Here is a 24,760-nt window from a genome sequence, read left to right on the forward strand (position 1 = left end):
GCTGCGAGAAACAGTGTACCAAATCAACGTTCTGAATCTTGGCACATGCAAATGGTGTCCAACTCACTGGATTTTCCTGGCTGGCAGTAGACAAATTAATTCCTATATATACCGTATATACTCAAGTATAAGCCGACCTGAGTATAAGCCGAAGCCCCTAATTTTACCACTGGGAAAACCTATTGACTCGAGTATAAGCAGAGAGTAGGAAATACATTGGTCACAGCCTCCCAGTATATAGCCAGCAAGCCCCCAGCAGTATACAGCCAGCCAGCCTTCAGTTTGCACAGCACATAAAGAAAATAAACTTACATACTCACCTTCGGGTGTTCCTCGTTGCTCAGCGCGGATCCCTGATGCTCCCGTCCCCGTGGCTCCTCTTCTTCCTTCTCTCTGCTGTAACGGGCGGCAGAGGCACGGCCACGCACTCTGCTAGCCAGCACATACTATGAGGTCATCAGCGGTGACACCGTCGCATCATACCATACCGTGCACCGGCCTTCAGAAGAGGAGCCGCTGGGAGTTGTGCTGAGCATCGAGGGTGCCGAAAGGTGAGTATATAAGTTTATTTTTTTTATTGACTCGTGTATAAGTCAAAGTTGAGTTTTTTTCAGCTGAAAAACTCAGCTAATACACGAGTATATACGGTAAGTATCAAAAAAAGAATGGGATTGTGACCATTATACTAAAAATATTAAATTGGGATATATTGTTGTACACAAATATGTCAAATATTATTAAGGGTTTATACATTGACATTTATTTATTCTTTTCTGTCTTTTAACATTCTTTTTACACTTTAAATCGATTTCCACATCTGTTCATTGTCCTAGTCTTTACTACATGCATTCACATTTCTTGAATGGTTATATAAATTTTAACAATATTCTCAGTAGGGGTCCACAATTAGAGCATTACGGGGTAAAATAGAAGATTTCTAAATTAGAAAAGGCAAACCATTGGCACAAGTTTTGTACATATTTGCTCAAGTGAGAAAGTTGAAAATATTTTGTTTTTCTTTTTATCAATAGATCATAGATGTAAAACCACCCTCTGTACGCTATCTACTTGAAGGAACCAGAATTGCAGCATACTGGAGTCAACAATATCGTTGCTTGTATCCTGGCACCATTGTGCAAGGTAAATTTATGGATACATTTAGATTGTTGTGTATTTTTTTTTGTACCCATATGAAGAATGATTCTATCAAACACAGGATTCCTACATTTGTTTAAAGGCTATGTACACCTTCAGTGATATGATTTATTTCTGTATTGACCTATTATTGGCTGACCTATAAACATTATCCTAATAGGTTTTTTTTGCAAACTTGCCGAGCAAATTTGCTCTGTTGGTCTTATGCAGCTTGTAGTGTTTTTTTTTTTAAATAGTGTCCACTGCTCAATACCCTTTTTAGGATGCAAAGCACAAGAAGGTGTCCAGAGTCTTGGACGAAAGGCGCTGTAAGTTAAAAGTAATGTCTTTTATTTAATGCTACGCGTTTCGATCTCGTATAGAGATCTTCATCGGGCATACAAACATACATAGGGTTACATTAAGAATAAACACATTTATATAAGGGAAGCAGAGTAAATGACCTCCCTTATATAAATGTGTTTGTTCTTAATGCAACCCTATGTATGTTTTTATGCCTGATGAAGATCTCTGTATGAGATCGAAATGCGTAGCATTAAATAAAAGACATTACTTTTAACTTACCTGACACGTATGCAACGCCTTTCATCCAAGACTCCGGACAACTTCTTGTGCTTTGCATCCTATGCTCTCCTGAGCAAAAACAGCGGGATCTGACTTTGCTCAGAGGACGGAGCCGACAGCTGACAGCATACTGAGACCACTTTTAATTTTAACGCAACACCTAATTGATTTTACTACAAGGTAAGCCTAATACATATTTTTATGAAAACCTGATTTTATAAAGTATACACTTAAATCTGGAGCGTTCGTCCCTCTTTCTGCTTCTATCTTTCTGGAATCCATCTCCTGAACCGGAGAGAAGAGCCCTTTGTCAAGTTCCCAGCTTTGTCCGTTACCCTTATTAGAAATACAAACCTAGACAAACTCAACTGCATCCTCTGTGGCCTCCAAAAGGGTAACAAACGCCTTACTAGACTTTGAGGTTGCTGAGCAGTTAGAGGAAGAGAGTGTCTCAGACAGGGTTGTGTAAGGAACAGAAATCCTTGAAATATCCTTTTTAGATCTGTTTTAAAAAAAAAACAAAATAAAAAAACATTTCATTAAAATGTGATAAATGAGCAGAATAAGATCCAAAACGATGTGTACTATGCAGGACATAGATGCCTTAGAGGACGAGTTCATGCGCACACTATATTATGAGCCAGAGATGATTGATTAAGCTATGATAGAAGATCATGAAAAAACAACCTACCAAACCCTGAGACACTGACCTCTGGGATGCACCAAATATTCAGCTCTCTCCTGTGAGAAGAAAGAGCAGGAGAGGTAATGATAGAAAGAGTGGGATATAATCTGCAGCCTGCCAAGCTGTAGGGACACATTGGAGATACTGTCAATGTCTCTGGAAATGACAATCCTACAATACAAAGGGGCCAACATAGCAATATACAACAATATTGCAGCTTCTACGCTCACCATGAGACATGCTTTGAAGCCACATGAGGGAACGGTTTACCAAGGGCAACCACCATATTATTATCTGGAATCCAATGGCTCTCGATAAGACCTGGAAGTCGGTTAACAATACTCCCATCGACTGGGCAAGGCCAGCCAGAGCGACATCTTAATGAAGGAACACCTTTCATGGGCGACAAGAAGAGACCAGTTCCCAGGAAGTCCAGTAGCCAGGAACGTCCAGTTTCTGTACCACCTCAAGCAGATTCCTTTAGAAAAAAGGACTCCCGGAGACTGCAAGAAACATGGCGCCTGCTCCCTCATTGTTGAGTCACAATGTGCCCTCATACCCCGCACAGATCCACGGGCCTTTAGCGCCCTCATAGGAAGTGCACAAAGCGGTCTTTAGAGCACAAACTATATAATTGGCGACTCAATTTAAAGAAGATACGATACATCATTATTTCCAATGTCAACAGGACCTTCGACAGGCAGAAAGATATATGAGGTCACACTCCCCAGCTCCCCTTCTTAGAAGGGTACAGGAAATTAAAGATGTTGTCAGAGCCCTCCAAGGGAGGAAAGCTCCAGGTCCACATGGCCTTTCATATTTTTATTCTAAAACTTATTTTATAAATTATTATAAATAAATTCCTCAGGGGTGAACCTACTCCACAGATGATGCTCACATCATATATTACAGCGGTCCCTAAGACTGTAAATATCCATCTGAGTGCTCTAGCTATAGTCCCATCTTTTGAACACAGATCTAAAGATCTTTACCAAACTTTTAGCGGAAAGACTGGGATCCGGGCAACCAGTTAGTACAAAAGGATCAAGCAGGCGATAACACCCGATAGGACCCCTGAGGAAGCCAGACACACTGATGATTCACATGGGGTGGGGTTCTGTTTGTGGGTTCTCCCCTCATCTCTTGGAGCTTGTATATTTATATATTTGTTAGTATATCTAGTAACTGTGTTCCTATATAATTTTTCTATGATGTTTCAAGACTGGTAGCCCTTGTTTTGTGACATACAACTGCATTTTGTTGTCCATGCAATGTGTTTATATATGTTATGTATGTGTCCTGGATGTATTGGATCCTTGAGATATTACTATGTGAAGGTAACCTCTGTATAGCAGATGAGTCTTATCATGGACCATTGCCAGAATCTTTTAAATCTTTTAAATATATGTATTTTAATATTTGTGTTGTGTGGCTATGAACTAATAAAAGTGATTCATAAGTGACTAAAGTTTATTGAGTGCGCAGAGTGCTATTTTGTCCTTGTTGTTGTCGCACGATTGATCTACTTTATCTGTTTCATAAAGCTAAGTGAGAGGCTCTTTTACTAAGCCTTGACGTGAGAAGGGCTTTGATTGATTAAATTGGCATTATATGTTTAGGACCCTAACCCATTTTGGATTCTCTGGACCATTCCAGTTAGACTATTTTAATATCCAATGGCTCAGATGTGACGCCCTCATGCCCACTCCCTCCCAATAACTATTCATAATGGAACAAGGTTGCCCACTCTCACTTTTACTTTTTGTTCTCGGTATTGAAACCCTAGCTGCACACTAGTAATAACCCAAATATACAAATCGAACTTTATGTGAATGATGTTCTGCTTAAGCTCACTGAGCCACTGATCTCGCCACCAAAAATACATGCTAATTTAGACCTCTATTGTCACTTATTGGGATATAAAAATAACCACTCCAAATCACAAGCCTTACCATTGCGCTAATATGTCACCTACATTTTAAAGGGGTTTGAAAGAAAGTTCCACCCAGACTCCAAAACATACTGGTAGGTTGATTGGATTGTGAGCCCCATTGGGGACAGGGAACGATTTGGCTAGCTCTGTGCAGTGCTGGATAATCTGTGTGCGCTATATAAATAAAGGAATTATTATTATTAAGTTCTCAAGTTTTAACCTCTTAACGACCAGGTCGCTTTTCTTTTTTGCTTTTCCATTTTTCACTCCCCACCTTCAAAAATCTATAACTTTTTTACTTTTCCATGTAAAGAGCTGTGTGAGGGCTTGTTTTATGCAAAACAAATTGAACTTCATAGTGACAGTATTTATTATTCCATGCCATGTACTGTGAAGCGGGAAAAAATTCCAAATTCAGTGAAATTGGTAAATAAAAATGCATTTGAGCCATTTTCTTGTGGGCTTGGATTTTATTGCTTTCATTGTGAGCCCAAAGTGACATGAATCTGAACTCTCGATTCTTAAAACGGGTCTTTCATTTGTACCAGTCAATAAATGTGACTCCTTCGGGTGGTATAAGGATATTCATTTATTCTTACGTAGAATACAGTGGTGTAAACATTTTGCTGTCAAAGACAGGAAGGAGTGTCGTGAATTAAACATCCCACTAGACATCTTACCTCACGTCCATCCCTAACAGTGAAGGGCTTGGTCCCTTCACTCAGCTGCATAAAAAAAGTAATACATTTCTCCCAATTAGTGATATCACCATTATTGTTTTTGCTAAACTGGTCCTAGATATTGATTTGAGTACTACTCATCTCAACTGCACTACGGAAGAATTTGCATCCCTCTCGACATTAGAGAAGGATTCTCATATAGTGATAAAACCGTCTGACAAAGGCGGGAATATCATTATTATGCAGACTGAACAATATCAAGAGATATGTAACTCCCTTCGCCGGGACAAGACTCGCCACCCTCTCAAAAGACCCAAAGGATGGCTATTATAAGGAACTAAGGGATATTCTGAAACAAGCACTGGACAGTAAACTCATATCAAAAGAACAATTCATATTTGTTCCTAAACATCCTAGGACTGCCACGTTCTATAGCCTGCCTAAAATTCATAAAGGGGTGTCCCCCCTTAAAGGCAGACCTATAGTATCGGGGTTCAATCCCTATGTGTTCATTTAGGAGTGTATATAGATAAGATTTTGGCCCCTTTCGTTACAGCCCTTCCATCCTATACTCGCAATACCACTGATTTCCTAAGAAGAATCGACGGCCTACAAATCTCCCCACATTGTCTTCTCACGAGTATTGACGTAGAATCCCTTTATACATCGATCCCACATAAACTGGGATTAAAGGCTGTTCGATTCTTCTTGGACAGCAGAGGTATCCAATTTCAAGCTCACAGTGCATTTGTACTTGAATTTTCATTAACGCACAATTATATCTTATTCAATGAGAGGTTGTTCCACCAACTCAGGGGCACGGCTATGGGGAGTGCTTGTGCCCCCAGCTATGCCAACTTGTTCCTGGGCTTAAAAACACAGTTGTTTGTGGTGCACAGTTTGCCCCTTAAGGAGCTACTCACGGTATAAGACCAGTCCACACAGTCTTTGAAAAAGTCCACAAAATAGAGAAAAATATTTTCACTATGACCGGAGCTCCAAGGATTCTAAAACTTCGATGAACAGCACTAATCTTCAATTTTTCCTGCTGAAAGTATGTCACCATTCAGACTAGCACCATCGCATTCTCATTCTCCTCCTTTATTATATTGTAACTGGAAGAAAATATGCAGGCAGATGGTGTGGTACGTTCCAACAAGGTTAAAATTTATTCCAATTCATTATACTCACAAAAATCCAATAAAAATGCGCATATCACAAATTCACATAACGGGAAGCTAGCTTTCTATCCGCCCGACCCAGGGTTTCGCCGGCAAGGCTTCTTCCGCAACGCCCCGGAAGAAGCCTTGCCGGCGAAACCCTGGGTCGGGCGGATAGAAAGCTAGCGTCCCGTTATGTGAATTTGTGATATGCGCATTTTTATTGGATTTTTGTGAGTATAATGAATTGGAATAAATTTTAACCTTGTTGGAACGTACCACACCATCTGCCTGCATATTTTCTTCCAGTTACAATATAATAAAGGAGGAGAATGAGAATGCGATGGTGCTAGTCTGAATGGTGACATACTTTCAGCAGGAGAAATTGAAGATTGGTGCTGTTCATCGAAGTTTTAGAATCCTTGGAGCTCCGGTCATAGTGAAAATATTTTTCTCTATTTTGTGGACTTGTTCCTGGGCTGGTGGGAAAACATGTGTGTGTTCAATGCCAAGGTACGAGGTGGCAAATTGGCTAGTCTTTTGGCTAGATATATTGACAATATTTTTATCATCTGGGAAGGTAGCCAGGAGGCCTTTGAGGAACTAGTGAGATATCTCAACTGTAATAGTTTGGGCTTATGCTTCACCCATGAAGTCCATCCCTCCAGCCTGCCCTTCCTTGATATCCAAGTTACCAAATCGGTGACTGGTGACTTGTACAGCACAATATATTGTTAACCCACTGCTACAAATTCACTATTAAGATGGGAATCTCATCATCCCCCAGCACTCAAAAGAGGCATCCCGTGCGGACAGCACCTGCAAATTCGCAGGAACTGTTTTACATTACTAGAATTCCAGATTCAAGCCAACGACCTGCAGATACGCTTTCACAATCGGGGGTACCCTGATCACATCTTGCGCAAAGCTTACCAATGGGCACTTGCACTGGACCGCTCCAATTTGCTAATTCCCAAAACTTGTTGTTCCCTCTTCTTGGCTTGATAGGGAGATTAAGGGCTGCTTCCGTTGCAGATTAGTTAAGAACGCCCATAGCTTCACCAGCAATATCATGGGTGTATCTAATACTATCCGCAGGTTCATTGACTGCCACTCTAAAGGTGTCCTTATGATACATTATGTGCCACCCTATAGTCCTTACTCTTCTATACTACCCAGCGCATTATTTGTCAGAGACTTCACTCCCATCCATATCTGAGAAACATTCTAGTTATTCTGATTAATTAGTACATTATACTTGATGGTGATCTATATCTTTATATTATTATAATGTCCCGTACTAAGTTTAACTGTACATTAAGTCCTTTCACTTGCCTATTTTTAGGCTCCTCAAGGGTCACTCATTTGTGTCCTCCTCTGCCTGCTTACATTATATTGGGGCTTCTTGCCATTAATCAGTAACCCCAGTCTATCTTTAGACCCGTTAGGGTGTGTTATGCCCTCTCTCCATCTCCCAATGGACTGAGAAAGCCCCCCCTTCTCCCCTTCACGAACCTGTGCACAGTCGGTGGCGCGATCCCATGTTGGACCATGCAGGCGCCGAGCATGTGCATCTCCTCCACTCAGGCTCTCCTTGCTCCTTCACTGCAAAGCGCAGTCTGGACGACATTTTCTTGTAGTCTAATCTTGGCATACCTGATCCGTCCTTCGGGGGGAGTGACCATACAGGTAAGAGAGTTAAATCTCGGTGGGCAGCTGTCAACCGGCATTCTGACGTGCTTCCTCTTTGTCTCCCAATGACACCCCAGGCACCTCGCCGAACAGCAGCGCCCCATTTGGGCGTCTTTCTGTCTGGGCACCCGGTCCATTTTGTCACTTGGAGAGGACTTCTTTAATCCGGCCACAGCCATCAACCCTTCTAAAGTAAGATCTGAGAACCATCTCGCTTACCATAGTCCTGAGTTTTTATAATCCGTTATTACCTGGACTGATTGATGTACTTTCATACACACAGATATCATAGTAACTTACATATTTACATCATGTTTGGATGCAGGCTACACTGGTAAGAATCAGTTTCTATTTTATTTTATCTGGTGCAGGTATTTTTGTTATACCTGTTTGAATTGAATCTATACTTTGGTTTTTCAACTACATATGCCTGATTTTATTTTACATGTTCTCTCACTAGGTCTATTAGGCCCCTGATGAGTCTTTTTAAAGAGGCGAAACATGACATGTAGGGTTTTCGGCCATGTTTAACCCGCACAATATATCTATACCTGCTTACTCCCCTGCTTAAGCCTTTTATCTCTACTGCTTAGGGCTTCTGTCCCTTTAATATAGAAAGAGGCTTTTCAATATCTAGTAAGTTGGGTTTTTTTTGGAACCCCCCCTTTCGTTTCCCTTATTTAGGGTTAGTAGACCAATATTAGGGTCAGGTTCCAGACGGGTGGGCAGCTGTTTAGGGCTGCGGCTCCGTGTTTAGGTATAGGGTGGAACAGGGTAAGCACACACACAAGAGTGCTTCCCTTAAACCATGTCTCTGTTTTAGACACATAGGGGGTCATTTACTTAGTGCCCGAATCACTCTTTTTCTTGGGGTTTCCCGAAAATTACCGGTATTCGCAGCGTTTAACCCCGTTATGGAAACAAATATTAATCTGGAAGGGAGGGCACACTTCAGAGCCGAAACACGTTCTGCAGGAGGGGCAGGGGAAAATGCAGAGAGCACCGCTGTGTGCAGACTAGAGAATCTATTCATGAGAAGAATGCGAGCATAGTCAAAATAATTACAGTTGTACCCAGGGACAAATGCTGTGAAATGCTGTATTGTTGTTAATAACAGTCAAAATCAATTAAAATCTCTCTCAGCGGCACTTTAACTTTAAAAAGTCTCTGGTTCCCTGGCACTTAGGAGATCTTCCTCTTTCAGATAAATAAAAGATTCTAGGTTCCACAGATCCGAAGTTATAGCGCTCTGAAGTGTTCCCCTCCCCTCCAGATGAATAGCCAGCGGGCTGCAGGGAGAATTTGAAAGAGGCTGCACACAGGAGCTGCTCACACCTCACAGATACTGTAAATATTGACTTTATATGTTGCTAAATTTTGATAAGGGATAATGTTAACTTTACATTACCACATTGGTAACTGCCAACAATACAGTCTTGTAGTAAAGAAACAGGAAGAAAGTATAGAGAAATTTCCTGTTAGTTTTAGTTCCACCTTCTCGAATGAAGGTACAGAAATCAAAAGTACATTACGAAAACATTGGAATATATATTCATGCATCTATTTCTGAAAAAGGAGATTCCATCTTATCTTATTTTCACAATTCTAAGGTCTAAATCTTCAAAAAGCATTCTTGCCCCCAGCCACATTAACGCAAACAAATGTAATATAATGATTCCTTTCACAGTGACAGTAGAAAGCTTTGATTGTGGGCACAATCAGTGTAAGTGCTCAGAAACCATAAAACCCAGAAAATAGATAATCAATTCCAATCACTGAAGATTATTCATGAACTGTGGTACAAACTGTCATTTATTTGATGGAATGTGCATACTGTTTACATTGCCGTTAAGGGAAAGACTCGATAAGCATAGGAGCAATATTGAAAAAGGCTTTCTAATGCATAGTGTTTCCTGGCATGCAGTTTTGGTTCACAATTATAATTATAAAGTTTCACATAACACCACCTGAACATATAAAAGCTTGTGTTCATCGATTTAGAACATGTAGAAATGTATTGGATCCTCAGACCCTGATACCGTCTGGTTTAAATGAGAGCCTTGAAAATGTAGTATGATTATACTTTTTTCATTCATTCGTTTATTTTTCAGCTGGCTCCATTCTGTTTATAATGTATGTTAGTCTTTATACAGTGCATACCATGCTCTTGTGCCCAGCGCACTATGAGAGCATGCACCATAACACTTGACTTATTCTTAAAGGCACTGTTGCTGTCCATCAAAATCTAAAAGTTGGTGTCACATTATAATGTGACACCAACTTTTAGATTTTGATGGACAGCAACAGTGCCTATAAGAATAAATATCTGCAGTTGCTTTAAAATCTAAAAGCTGCTATAACATTATAGTTGGCAGTTAGAAATTAGAAATTTTGAAAGCTTGACTGTTTTAAAGTTTTATTTTTGAAGGTTCTTAATGATAAATTTTCTAATTCTTATACTCTCCTATAAACACTCCTATATGTCCACCCACTAAATTCTCACCACCCATATATGCTATTTGACAATGTGTATTTAAATAACTTATATGCATAATGTGACTAGGTGCAAGTCCATTTTTTTGTCTGAAAAATGGCATTTTGGACATAATTTTATTGGTTTTATTAGCCTGTTTTATAAAGAAAAGGGAGTTGTGTCAATTTTATTACTGGTGTTGAGATACTCCAGGACGGTACCTTGATACCAGCGCCTGTGTAGTGCCATATATATATTTGTCTTCTTTCCATTGCTTATACTGTAAAGCCACATGAACGCCTGGCTAATCACAGTCATGACCACAGAGGACATTCCTGTTGTTAGTAAGGGGCTGCAAGCTGATTGATTGGCTGCTCAGCAGGCAATCAATCAGCTTGCCACTTTTTCTCCAACACAATCCCATAGCTTAAAAAACGTCTGTTCGGCTTTGGGCTTTGTGGGTGCCAAACAGCCCAAATTAGGTACATACCTGAATTTTGTGGTTCAAGTTCACTCATAACTAACCAGGACTACACCCAGCTGCATAAATGTAAAAGTGAGACTACACGTCAAAATATGTGGGTGTTCACCGTTGGGGATTCTGCCCCAATTGAGATAAAAATGTAAAACAGAAGCACTCCTTAGTAAATGCTGAAAAATACTTCATTCAAATGGCACGGCAAGCACCCAGGACTACACATTGAAACAAACTCCTCTAGGTATGGTACACTTCTTAGAGCTAACTGCTAGTACACAGACACTCATAAGGCAAAGTGGCTCAGTGGTAATTTACATTTCAAAAGGTAGAGGCGTTAATATAGAGCAACAAGGAGTAAACTATTTAAATGACAGTCTAACACGCAAAGGTATATTAGGTTACAAAAGGATGGAATACACATGACATGTATAAAATAAAAACAAAACAAAAGTTGATACAATAGAGAAAAACAGACCTCTTACCAATTTAATTGGCAAAAAGACCCCAAAGGAGAACCTATGAAATCCTGTAACAGCTCTGCAGAGTGGATTGCTTCTCCCTGGATCTGAGTAAATCCTGGTATGCCCTTTTCAATATCTTCCTAATCCCACCTACTTTGTCATGTGAGCCACATCTGTACTAAAGTGTGGGGTTGAGGGGACATACTTTTTATATATTTCAAATCTTCTCCTAGGAGTCTCCTAAGTAGAAGATATGACCAGCAAATCCCCCCACATAAATTTACCAATTTAGCTATACAGAACACAATCAAACATTGTTCCAACTGTCCAATGTTTATTTGGTTTCCTGATTCTGGCACTTTTTTTACTTCCTGATTCTGGCACTTGACAACCCAGAGGTATTGGAGAACTTTGATCAAGTAGTTGAAATGTATGAATTATGATAGTTCTGGTTTTAAAGTATAGTCTTTCCTAAAGTCCTTAGCAGCTTAGCAATACTTATTCTCAGTATTGAGTAGAAGCATCTTTCGAGCTAGTACAGCCATGAGTCTTCTTGGGAATGATGCAAGTTTTTTACACCTAGTTTTGGGGATCCTCTCCCATTCTTCCCTTCAGATCCTCACCAGTTCCCTCAGGTTGGATGGTGAACTTTGGTGATCAGCCATTTTCAAGTAACTACAGAGATGCTCAATTGTTTTTAGGTCAGTGCTCTGGCTGGGCCAGACAAGATTGGTCACAGAGTTGTTCTGTAGCCACTGCTTTGTTGTTTTAGCTGTGTGCAAAGGGTCATTGTCTTATTTGAAGGTGAACCTTTAGCCCAGTCTGAGGTCCAGATCACTTTGGAAGAAGTTTTCATCCAGGGTATCTCTGTACTTGGCTGCTTTCATCTTTACTTCAATTGCAACCAGTCATTTTGTCCCTGCAGCTGAAAAACATAGCATGATGCTGCCATCACCATGTTTCACTGTTGAGAGTGTATTTGGCAGGTGATGAGTGGTGCCTGGCTTTCTCCACACATACCGCTTAGAATTAACACCAAAAGGTTCAATCTCCATCTCATCAGACCAGCTTTCATTTGCCTTGCACTGAGGAGAGGCTTCTGTTGGCACAATGTGCCATAAAGCCCGGACAGGTGGAGGGCTGCAGTGATAATTGACTTTGTGGAACTTTCTCCCATCTCCCTACTCCCTCTCTGGAGCTCAGACACAGTGATCTTTGGGTTCTTCTTTACCTCTTTCACCAAGACTTTTCTTCCACAATTGCTTAATTTGGCTGGATGGCCAGGTCGAGGAAGAGTTGTGGTCATCCCAAACTTCTTCCATTTGAGGATTATGGAGGTCACTGTGCTCTTAGGAACCTTGAGTACTGCAGAAATTCTTATGTAGCTTTGGCCAGATGTGTGCCTTGCCTGTGTTAACTTCCTGCTTTGTATGCACTCCCATAATATTTGGAAGAGGCAGATGGGCAACAGAGCAGGTAAGAAGATCAAGGAAAAAAGAAATGCACACAAGCCCTCTGTCCCATCTTTTGTTATGGGCAATCTTAGAGCAATTCACAATCAGATTGGCTGCCTTGTGCAAATACGACAGCGACTACAAAAAATAGTCCTTGGGGATATTTAGATGACCCCATCTGCACACACACAGCATGTGAAATCCTAGATATTATCAGTGAGAAAAAAAACAAACACCCTAACTCCCTGTTCCTTCTACTTGGCGATTTCAATCAAGCCATATCCCAGGATATCCTACCATATTCTATGGTAGAATTCAGATTCTACCATAATGTACATGATGCAACAAGAGATCACAGATGGATCTAGTACTTGCAAATGTAGTGGATGCATACAAGACAGTGATCCACTTCCCACTGGGCAGATCTGACCATAACATAATAGTAGGCAAACCAATATACAAACAGATAGTCAAAAGAATATCCACAATACCCAAAACGATAAGCAGGTGGTCAGATGACAGAGTTGTGGAAGCTAGAGACTGGCTTGGGTTAACTGACTAGAGTGACATCAGTGATTGGGCTGACAGTGTTACTGGCTATCTGAGGTTCTGCTTGGACTCTGAGGAACCCTGGGTAACCAAGGAGCTAAAAGCCTTGCTTAATAGGTAAAAGATAGCATTTAGGAGCAGCCCTCAGCAGGATACAGTCAGAACTGAGAACTAAAATCTATGACTGCAAGGATGAGTAATTATCATTAAAGGGCAACCTAGCTAAGAAGGACACAAAGGAGGTTTGGGATGGTATGAGAAAGATCACAGGTACTCGGGACAATCTCAGACATAGGGAAGACTGGGAGAAAGGAAGTTGAATGACGGAACCATTTTTTCAAATGCTTCTCTGACCGGTACAGTGATGTCCACCAGAGGGCAACCATGACAGCTACTAACTTAATAATAACACTCCATCACTAATTTATAGGAGCTATAGCAGCAATAAAACTGAGTAAATTTGTAAAGTATGGGGGGTTAAAAATATCTTTATTGTGTAAACATCACTAGGGGATTAAAATTTGAGAGCTTTCTTTCATGGGCAAACCCCTTTAAACCAAATAAAGCTGGTCCTGACGGAAGACTTCTAAAAGCACTAGGCCAAGAGAAAGTTCTGGAAATCTAAAAACTGTCATATGTGATGCTGTTTCAAATACCCAACCAACTTTAGTAACTTTAGGCCATTCCCCCTAACATACCATATTATGTTAACCCTCGAAATACGATATTATGTGAAGGAGATTTTGAAGGGGAAACTTGATCCACTACAATTTGCATACAGTAACAAATTAGGTGTGGATGACGCCATGCTCTTTTTTACTACACAAGGCCTACTCCCACTTAGAACAGATTGGCACTATTATTAGCTCCCAAGTGCCCAACCAGTCTAATAAATGCTCCAGTAGCCTCTCAAGTTAATTTCCATGTTACTAAACTAAAGTTTTCAACAAGGTAGTTTTCCAGTATTATTAACCCCTTAACGACTTGGAAGCGGAAAAAAAATTCCAGATGTGGTGAAATTGGCAAATAAACACATTTGCGCCACTTTAGTTCCACTTTATTCCTTTGGTTGGTACAATCACAGGGGTACCACATTTAGATAGATAGGTTTTAATAGATTTTAAAAGATGAAAACTTTAGTATAATAAAAATTCTTACATTTGCTTTAGGTGCTAATAACTTTTTCATACTACATTGTACAGATATTTTTATGGTCTCATTTTTTTGCAGGAAGAGATGACGTTTTCATTGCTACTATTTTGGAGACTTTACAAGCTTTTGTTTACTTTTTATAACATTTTTTGAGTTGCGAAATAAAAATAAGTTTTTATATTTTGATCAGGCATTTTGGGATGCGGCGATACCTGTTTATGATTTTTTTTGTTTATTTACTTTAGATCAGTTCTATTGAAAGGTGGTGATTTGAACTGTTAGGTTTTTTATTTTATTTTTTTAGACATCCAAGGGTACTTTAATCCTTGGGTGCTTGATCGCTTCTACCATATACTGGTATATTGGAGCTTTGTTAGTGTTCTCATCAAGATCAGGCTGAATGACAGTCCTGGAGGTAAAGTATAGACTCCCTGCTGTTACAGTAACCAGCAGCAGGCACTACTACTCCTATCCTTTATATATAGACACAGCACAGTACTACTACTCCTATCCTGTATATATGGGCACAGCACAGTACTACTACTCCTATCCTGTATATATGGGCACAGCACAGTACTGCTACTCCTATCCTGTATATATGGACACAGCACAGTACTACTACTCCTATCCTGTGTATATGGGCACAGCACAGTACTACTACTCCTATCCTGTATATATGGGCACAGCACAGTACTACTACTCCTATCCTGTATATATGAACTCAGCACAGTACTACTACACCTATCCTGTATATATGAACACTTCACAGTGCTACTACTACTCCTATCATGTATATATGGGCACAGCACTACTACTCCTATCCTGTATTTATGGGCACAGCACTACTACTCCTATCCTGTATTTATGGGCACAGCACAGCACTACTACTCCTATCCTTTATATATAGACACAGCACAGTACTACTACTCCTATCCTGTGTACATTGACACAGCACAGTACTACTACTTCTATCCTGTATACTTTGACACAGCACAGTACTACTACTCCTATCCTGTATACATTGACACAGCACAGTACTACTACTCCTATCCTGTATACTTTGACACAGCACAGTACTACTACTCCTATCCTGTATACATTGACACAGCACAGTACTACTACTCCTATCCTGTATACATTGACACAGCACAGTAGTACTACTTTTCATAGATGTTCTGTGCGACTTTTCACTTCATTTGCGCTTACAGAACGCAATATAAACGCAACGTTAACGCATGTGTTTACATTGCGTTTACTATGCGTTTTGTAAATTCAACTGTTAACAGTAATGTAAAATCACCTCTCCTTAGCTGTTGTAAATGTTCAAAATGCTTTAAAAACGCAACATGTTAAATCCCAAAGCAACAGAAGTGTCCACTCCTGTCTATAACACCCTCACTTGGCTTGTGTCCATGTGGATTTTGAGACATTTGCAACAAAAAAATCTCGAAAAGAAGGCAAACTTTGCGCCTGCCAGGATAGGAAAAACTGAACATGTATCACAAGTAAAAAGACAGGATCATAAATAAGGTGGAAAAAAGAGCTGCCAAATGTATCATAGTTTTGTATCTCTGTGGTGCATTTTAGAGACATGTCCCCCATAGAATATCACTTCTTTTTTCCTATTAAAAAACCTTGTGTCAGGAAAATTGAGATATTAACTGTTAAAAATGCCGTTGTGAGAGATTTTTATATATAAAAATCGCACCCGAAATCCTCACTTTAACCCCTTACCGACATGTGATGTAGTAATATGTCACATGCCGGGTGCGGTTGCATGGAGAGGGCTCACGGGCAGAGCCCTCTCCATAGCCAGTAAGTCTTTGCTGCATATTGTGGCAAAAACTTACCGGTAACACCTGCGATCGGGTGTTTTCCCGTGGCGAAGCTGCCAGCGGCTTCAAAAAGATGGCAGCGCATGGCCACCGCCATCTTGCCAAGGATTGTTGCTCCCCCTGACGTCATCGGGGAGCAGCGATCTGTCACCATGACAGCCTTGGGTCTTCCAAAGACCCGAGGCTGTCTCGTTTTAACCCCTTCATTACAATGTGCTATCAGCACATTGTAATGAATGAGAAGGAAAATCCCCATATATTGCCATACTGTAGTGTGGCAGTATATGGTTGGATCTATCAGACAACCTAGGGTTAAAGTACCCTAGGGAGTCTGAAAAATAGTAATAATAAAAATTTTAAAAAAGTTTAAAAAAATTGTAATAAAAAAACATAAAAACTCAAATCACTCCTACTTTCCCTAGAACTGCTATAAATATAAACAGTAAAAATCATAAACACATTAGGTATCGGCGCATCCGAAAATGCCCGATCTATCAAAATATAATAACGGTTTTTCACTGCACTTAACCCCATAACAGAAAATAGTGCCCAAATTCAAAAATGGCGCTTTTTTGCCATTTAAAAAAAAATATTAAAAATTCTATTAAAAGTGGTCAAAAGGTCTTACAGTCCTTAAAATGATAACATTGAAAATGTCATCAAAAGTCACAAAAAATTAAACCACCCAAAGCTCTGTACACCAAAGTATAAAAAAGTTATTAGCGCCAGAAGATGGCAAAATCCAAAAATGTTTTTTGGTACAGGAGGTGTTAATTTTTGTAAAAGTATGAAAACATTATAAAACCTATACAAAAAACCTATACAAATTTGTTATCCCTGTGACCCAAAGAGAAAAAGGGAGCAATACTTACTGTAACTGTAGATTTGCTCCCTTTCAAATGACCAGGTGTGACCTCCGCCAATCTGATAATGGACCTTTTCAATGAATTTTATTGCTTTATTATTATAGCCAAGGAAATCCCTATAACATGAGTGATTGATATTACTGTACAGTAGTTGTCAGTTAATTGTAACCAGCAGGCTTTTTATTATACTGTTTTGCAGCATATGGCCTTTTTACACATGATTCATTACAATGTGCCACTGGCACATTGTAACGGATCTGCAGAAACCATGCAGCCTCGAATCTTACACATCTGTATGACGAGGGCTCTGTCACTTGTGCCCCTGCAACCCGCACCCGGCTGTCTAGGACGCACGTGTTGGCACTCACAAATTTAAAGAGCAAGCGCTGGCCACTTCCCGGGATTCCATAAAAGTCGTCTTCTCTCAGCATCCCCTGCCGGATCTTTGCATTATATGCCATTGAAAAAGCTGTTACCTGTATGTTGACCTCCTGTTGTGACCCCGGACCTGTTACCAACCTTGCTCCTCTGCTGCCAGCCCTGACCTCCTGCCCAATCCCAGACCCTGAACCGTTACCACTTGCCTGTCCCCGACCACAATATTGTCTGCTGATTTTGTACCTCGACCTTGGCTGCCACCGTGGACAAATCTCACCTGTGGAATGACCTGGTGGCACCACGCCGCAGCATGACCAACCTGCTTTGCAGCGAGCTCTGGTGAAGACCAGGTGCCACTTAGACTCCGGTCCCAGGTGTCTGCTTGTGTCATCGTCCGCGCTGGTTTAGGTGGTTCACTACCACAGAAGCCTGACAGGCTCATCCCGTGAGCCCTCTTCATACAGCATTAGCAGCTTTGTGCCATGCTTTGGAGCACAGAGCTGTCATTTCGGCAAATTAATGTTATTGTTTGCATGATGAAAAATTATACATATCTCTGTTTCTCTGTCATTATATAGAAAGCTTCAATGTTTACTTGCACGGCTCGTTATTGTCATAGAGATTTCCCCCTTAACGACATGTGATGCAAAAGTCACATGCCGGGTGCGGGTGCACCGAGAGGGCTCACAGGCTGAGCCCTCTCCATAGCCGGTAAGTCTTACCCATAACCAGCAAAGGCTTACTGGTAACACCAGCGGTTGGTGCTAGCTTTGCTGGCGGCGGCTTCAAAAAATGTATTAGTGCCAAAAGATGGCAAAATCTAAAAATACATTTTTGTACAGGAGGTTTTAATTTTTGTAAATGTATGACAACGTTATAAAACCTATACAAATTTGGTATCCCCATAATCGTACCGACCCAAAGAATAAAGTAGACATGTCATTTAAAGGTATACAGCGAATCCTTAAAATCCAAGCCCACAAGAAAGTGGCGCAAATGCGTTTTTTCACCAATTTCACCGCATTTGGATTTTTTTTCCTGCTTCCCAGTGCACGGCATGGAATACCACCAATTTGAAGTGCAATCACATCACACAGCACTGTACATGGAAAATAAAAAAGTTATAGATTTTTGAAGGTGGGGAGTGAAAAATTAAAACGCAAAAACGAAAAAGGGCTGCAGGGCGTAGGGGTTAAAGAGGTATTCCCACAAATACAAGTTTCTTATATGTACTCGGCACAACAAAATAACACATTCTCTTATTTACTGTTATTAACAAAAATTCATTTCACAGATACAAGTCCACTTTCACTGTGCACATTTGGAAATAACACCTCTACTTTATTCATTGGTACGATCATGGTGATAACAAATTTATATAGGTTTTATTCAGTTTTAATACATTTTCAAAAGTTAAACGATTGTGTATGAAAAAGAAAATCTGCCATCTTCTGAGGCTAATAACTTTTTCATACTTTGGTGTAGGGAGCTGTGTTAGGTGTCATTTTTTTTGCAAAATATGTGACATTTTGATCTTTTACTTTTTTTTCCATTTTTTATGTGATGTATTTATGTAAAATGGTGTAAAAGTCGCGGTTCGGACATTTGGGCACTATTCTCCGTTAGGGGGGTCACTGCCGGCAATAACTGTTTTAATAATTTGATAGATTTTGGGACGCGCTGATACCTATTGTGTCTGTGAATTTTACTGTTTAGTACATTTTATATCAGTTCTAGGGGAAGGGGGGTGATTTGAACTTTTTTCCTTTTTTAAAATATTTTTAAATTATTTTTTAAACTATTTTTTTTAGAACCTCTAGGGTACATTAACCCTAGATGGTCTGATTGTTCCTACCATATACTCCAATACTACTGTACTGTAGTATATGGCATTTTTGCATAGTATTCATTACAATGAGCCACTGGCTCATTGTAACGAATCTGCAGAAACCATGCAGCCCATGCTGCAGCCATGAATCTGCAGAAACCATGCAGCCCATGCAGCGATGATCGGATCCAAGTTGGTGGCGCCCACACGCCACCGTCTTTTAAATGCCGCCGGCAGCTTTTCCGGCAGCATCGGAAGGGTTAATAGCAGCGATCGGTGCAAGCCCCAACCGCGGTTATTAGCCCTCTTCATACACCCCCCGCACCTCTGTGCTGTACAGCGTTAAGGGGTTAATCAGTGTTGTGGAGTATAATGATCAGTCCACCTGTGTGGTCATTGTCAAATTTCTGTCCACTGGCAATAAACAATTAAGCTTTCTATATATTGACCACAAGTAGAGATCTAGTAAACCGTGAGGAATTGATACAGAAGGTATATGGGAAAATTGTATAACTTTTCATTGTACAACCATAACACCTGCCCATCTGAGCTCTAACTAAACAGAAATCGGTTAGCTCACCTATAATAGAATAAAATTCAGACAGTCAGAGTCTCCAGCAGCAGCAGCAAACACCTTTCCAGCCAAGCTCTGCCATTGTCTGCTCTGCTAGCAGACTTCTTATTGCTTGCTATCGAACACTATCCCAGACACCTGAGGTTTCCCAGGAGTGTCCACAAGGTGGACACTAGAGAGGATGGGAATGGCAAGTCCCTCTACTAGCCATTCCCTAAATAATCCAGCCCAGTGCATAGTACTTAAATAATGCTGAGCAAACATAGTTGTTTGCTGAGAAACAAGCATTCTGGATTTCCCACATTTACCAGTTTTAGAAATGTGTGTGAGATGTACATCCCCTCTATTTTAGCAGCCATTGGCTTACATATCCCCCTCCTCTCCTCCAGACTGGGCAGCTGGGCATTTGTGGCCTTCATACAATGTACCCGCATCGGTGAATCAACATTTCCTAATAACTTCCCTGGTCTGTGCTCTATCATTTCTATCCTTATTTAGTTTCATCCATGTAAGAGTTCTCTAACTTTCTGCCTAGCAGGTAGTATTTCAGGGCATCCAATGCCCACTCTACGGCTAAGAGATCTCTTTCCACAATTGCATAGTTTTTCTCGCAGGGGACAGTGTCCTAGGGAAAGGGGCATGTCGGTGAAATTTATGAAGCGGATGTGAGAATTTTTCTAAGAATCTGATTATTTTGTACAATTGTTTATATTTTGTGTTATGGATCATTAAAATATGCCTTCCCTATACATGTCTGGCCAGTCAAACCTTTGGAGAACCCTCTCCTTGGTTTTCTCAGTACAATCCCAGACACCCGAGTTTCCTCAGGAGGAGATGGGAATGACAAATCCCAATACCTCCCTAGCTGCCATTCCCTAAAAAAGATCCAGCCCAGTCCACAGCACTTAAATAATGCTCAGCACACATAGTTGTTTGGTGAGAAACTAGCATTTTGGATTTCCTTCATCTTACCCATTTTAGCAATGTGTGTTAGATGTACATCCCCTCCGGGATTTTACTAGCCAACGGCTTACAAATTGTTTGTGTTTATATTGCAGGTAATATAGACCAAGATGAGGATACTGATCTTGTATCTGTAGAGTTTGATGATGGTGATACAGGGCGAATTCCATTATCGCATATCCGTCTTTTACCTCCAGAGTATAAAATTCAGTGTAAGTATTTTAAAAATTCTACATATAATTTTTTTTTAACAATAAATAATAATGCCTTTTGCTATTTTTTTTTCAGGTGCAGAACCATCACCTGCACTGTTAATACCTAGTGCGAAAAGAAAGATTCGAAAGCCTAGCAAAGATAAAACTGATATAAAGGACAATAAAAATGTTTCTGAAAAAAATATAGTGAATAGAAAACCTAGAGGGCGCAAACCAAGCACCAACCAGATTTTAGGTAATTTTGTTTAATTACATGGTAAAATGATATGGTTTTATATGTCTGGAAATTACATTTTTAGAATTAGGCAAATACAACCTTAGGGTGCATTCACACGTCCGTCTGTGGGGATGTATTTCCCACCGCATATACCTCTCCATTTTTTTCAATATTTAAGGGGAAAGAGGTGCCTAAAAAGCAACCAGTAAAACACATCATAGGGAATGAGGAATGTTTAGTAGAAATATTCCCTCTACTAGTACAACTATGAAAAATCATCCTCTACCTGTTGTATTGGAAAAAAAATGCCATACAATGGCCCTGCAAAATTTCCTGCTTTAACTCTGGGAAAAGTTCCTCTCCTCTCCAGATAGAACTCTCAAGGTATCTGCACATGATCAGAATTTGATCAGGATTTTGCATTAGTATTTCTTAGGCAAATTCAGAAGTTGAGGCCACACGCAGAAAAGGTATAATGGAAAGATATGCGTTTGTTACATGGACCCAGGGGCGTAACTGCAGTGATAGCAGCCACTATGGGGCCCTCAGTGTAAGGGAACCCTGGCATCTGACTTGACACACTAAAAAATGAAGTATGTGCATATTATATATATATACATATTGGGGCACATTTACTAAGGGTCTGTCGGAAGCATTTTTGTCGGGTTTCGCGATTGCCCTGAATTGCCCCGGGTTTTTGGTGCACGCGATCGGATTGTGGCGCATCGGTACACAGTACACATCTTCCACAGTATAAAGTATGAATTGGCAGCTCAGATAAGAAATGTCCGGTTAGAGGGAGGGGAGCAGCAGAATGACAGGACTAGGGATCTCTCATCTCTAATTCCTGCCATGTACTTCCCCTATGTGTTCAGCAGCTACTGCATGTACAAATATGGGAGTAGGGGCCCCATTCACAAGTCTGCTATGGAGCTTAGCCTCTCCTAGTTGTGCCCCCTGTTTGGCTTAAAGTGTAACCGTCATTCTGAGCAAAAAAAACCCAAAATTCTTCTCCAGGTGTCCCTGGGAATCATTCCTCAACGTATTTTGCCTCTCGGTCCTCATTTAGTACCTTTTTGGCCCATAGCAACCATGGTTTGCAGCTCTCAAAAAAACTACAATCAGCATGATGGATGGGCGGGGCCTGCTACCTGTCACTTCATCACAAGCGCCTGCTGCTGACCAATCACACCAGAGCCATCTATCTCATATCTTTCTATCTCATATCATATGATATCATATCTCATATCTATCTATTTATATCCTATCTATCTATCTATCTCATATCATATGATATCTTCTTGATTCTTGATATAATTAAATAGAAGCACCAGCACTCCGATGGTGAATCAAGGGTGCGACGTTTCGGTGTATCCGAAAAAAGGTGGATACACCGAAACGTCGTGATCTATTGTGAGTCTTGCAGGTTTTATCACGTTCCTCTTTTGAACCTGTGAGTGGCATCTCTATAAAGCCTCTGACTCTCAAAATTTAATAGCCATTTCCTCAGCCAGGAGAGTGGGAAGTTTGTGTCGCAAGCTTGCAGACGCGGTCTATGTATTCTACCAAATCCAACGGCTCAACATCTAGAGGACCCCAAATACCATATTATAATTCCCATAATGAACCTCCACTATAGCAAAATATTATATATCCAATGATTCATAGCCCAAAATCATAGAAACAATTCAATCTTTATTAGTACACCAAATACATCTGATTAAAAAAAAAACTATTAAAAGAGACGCACATAAACAAAATGCAATTGCTAGATGGATCAGAATTGCCATTCAGCTGGGTTATGAAATGTTCTAAAATTTGGCCCCAGAGTATATTTTTGCCCACTCTTCCAGGACACCAGCCATGTCCAAGGTAGAATTCAGAGATGACTCCCTGGAGCAGATCTGTCAAGTGGCCATTTGGTCTTCCCCTGGCACTTTCGTTAACCTCTTCCTGCTGAAGCCCTTTTTTTTGTTTTTGTGATTCAATTTTTTGTACCCCCCCTCTTAAAATACATACATTTTTTATTTTTCTGTGTACTGAGCTTTATAAGGGCTTGTTTTCCTACAAAGCAAATTGTGTTTGCTATTGATGGTATCAAATTTTCCAGGCCATGTACTGGGAAGAGGGAAAAAATCCAAATACAGTGAACTTGACAAAAAACAATTTTGTGCCATTTTCCTGTGGGCTATGTTTTTATGGCTTTCACTGTGTATTTAGAATTATACCTCCCCTTCATTCCTGGGGTTTGTGCAAATTACAGGGATACCATAATTTTATACAAGTGGTCCCCTACTTAAGGATACAACCGACTTACAGATGACCCCTAGTTAGAGACGGACCCTTCTGCCTACTGTGACCTCTGTAGAAGCTCTCTGAATGCTTTACTATAGTCCCATGCAATGATCAGCTGTACAGTGTCTTTAATGAAGCTTTATTGATAATCCTTAGTCCCATTACAGCAAAAAAGTTTGAAACTCCAATTGTTACTGGGGCAAAAAAATTTTTGTCTGGATCTACAATTATAAAATATACAGTTTTGACTTACAAATTCAAGAACAAACCTACGGACCCAAACTTGTACGTAACCCAGGGACTGCCTGTATATTTATTAAGTTTTAATAGGCTTTAATAAATGAAAACCTTTTGTATGGAAAAAAAGTCTTCATTTTGCCATATTCCATTAAGTTAGTTATGGAATATATACTCGAGTATAAGCCTAGTTTTTCAGCACAAAGAAAAAATATATCAAAACTCACCTTCCCCAGCTGTTGGCTATATGCTGTGGCAGGGGGCTTGCTATATACTGGGGGATATGGGCTGGCAGGCTATATACTGGGGGGCAGGTGCTGGCTATATACTATGGGGCAGGCTCCGACAAGCTGTATAATAGGGAGGCTGTGACCTATGCATTTCCCACCCTCGGCTTATACTTGAGTCAATAGGTTTTCCCAGGTTTTGTGAGAAAATTAGGGGCCTCGGCTTATACTCGAGTATATACGGGTAACTGGATAACATTAAGAAATACCATATGTGAACAGGTGATGGGATTTCCCCAATGACGTTAGTTCCTGCTCTGCGGACACCTGACGCATCTACCCGACATCTACTCATAGAGGTCAAGCAGATGTTTCAGCCCTCTAGACCTTTGTCAAACACTGCAAAAAAATGTAAAATAATATATATTGTAATTACTAATATAAAGAGATATATTATTCACAATATATACACCATAGAGGTATGTGACAAAACCAATGTGGCTCAAGCAGAGGACTGGTCATATAGAGCCAAGTCATAAGAATAGCATAATGTGGAGATACTGATATCATCATCAAATTATAACAATAATGATATGAAACAGTGGCTGACTACAGCCCGATACACAATTAGAGGATAAAAAGTTCATAAAACCAGCAAAATAATTCTCCAGATAATGCAGACATAAAGT

General features: G+C 40.2%; 1 protein-coding gene across 4 annotated transcripts in view; it reads left to right on the forward strand.

The window, feature by feature from the left end:
• TNRC18 (trinucleotide repeat containing 18) overlaps positions 1-24,760 on the forward strand; it is a 282,299-nt gene that overhangs the window by 234,884 nt on the left and 22,655 nt on the right. For all 4 annotated transcript variants that reach the window (XM_072120908.1, XM_072120909.1, XM_072120906.1 and 1 more), the window contains exons 23-25: positions 1,032-1,140; positions 20,976-21,092; positions 21,169-21,330. In XM_072120908.1, coding sequence (XP_071977009.1) covers positions 1,032-1,140; positions 20,976-21,092; positions 21,169-21,330 — 388 coding nt within the window. The remainder of the gene's footprint in view (positions 1-1,031; positions 1,141-20,975; positions 21,093-21,168; positions 21,331-24,760) is intronic.

Source organism: Engystomops pustulosus, chromosome 8 (genome assembly GCF_040894005.1).
Source record: "Engystomops pustulosus chromosome 8, aEngPut4.maternal, whole genome shotgun sequence".
NCBI classification, from domain to species: Eukaryota; Metazoa; Chordata; class Amphibia; order Anura; family Leptodactylidae; genus Engystomops; species Engystomops pustulosus.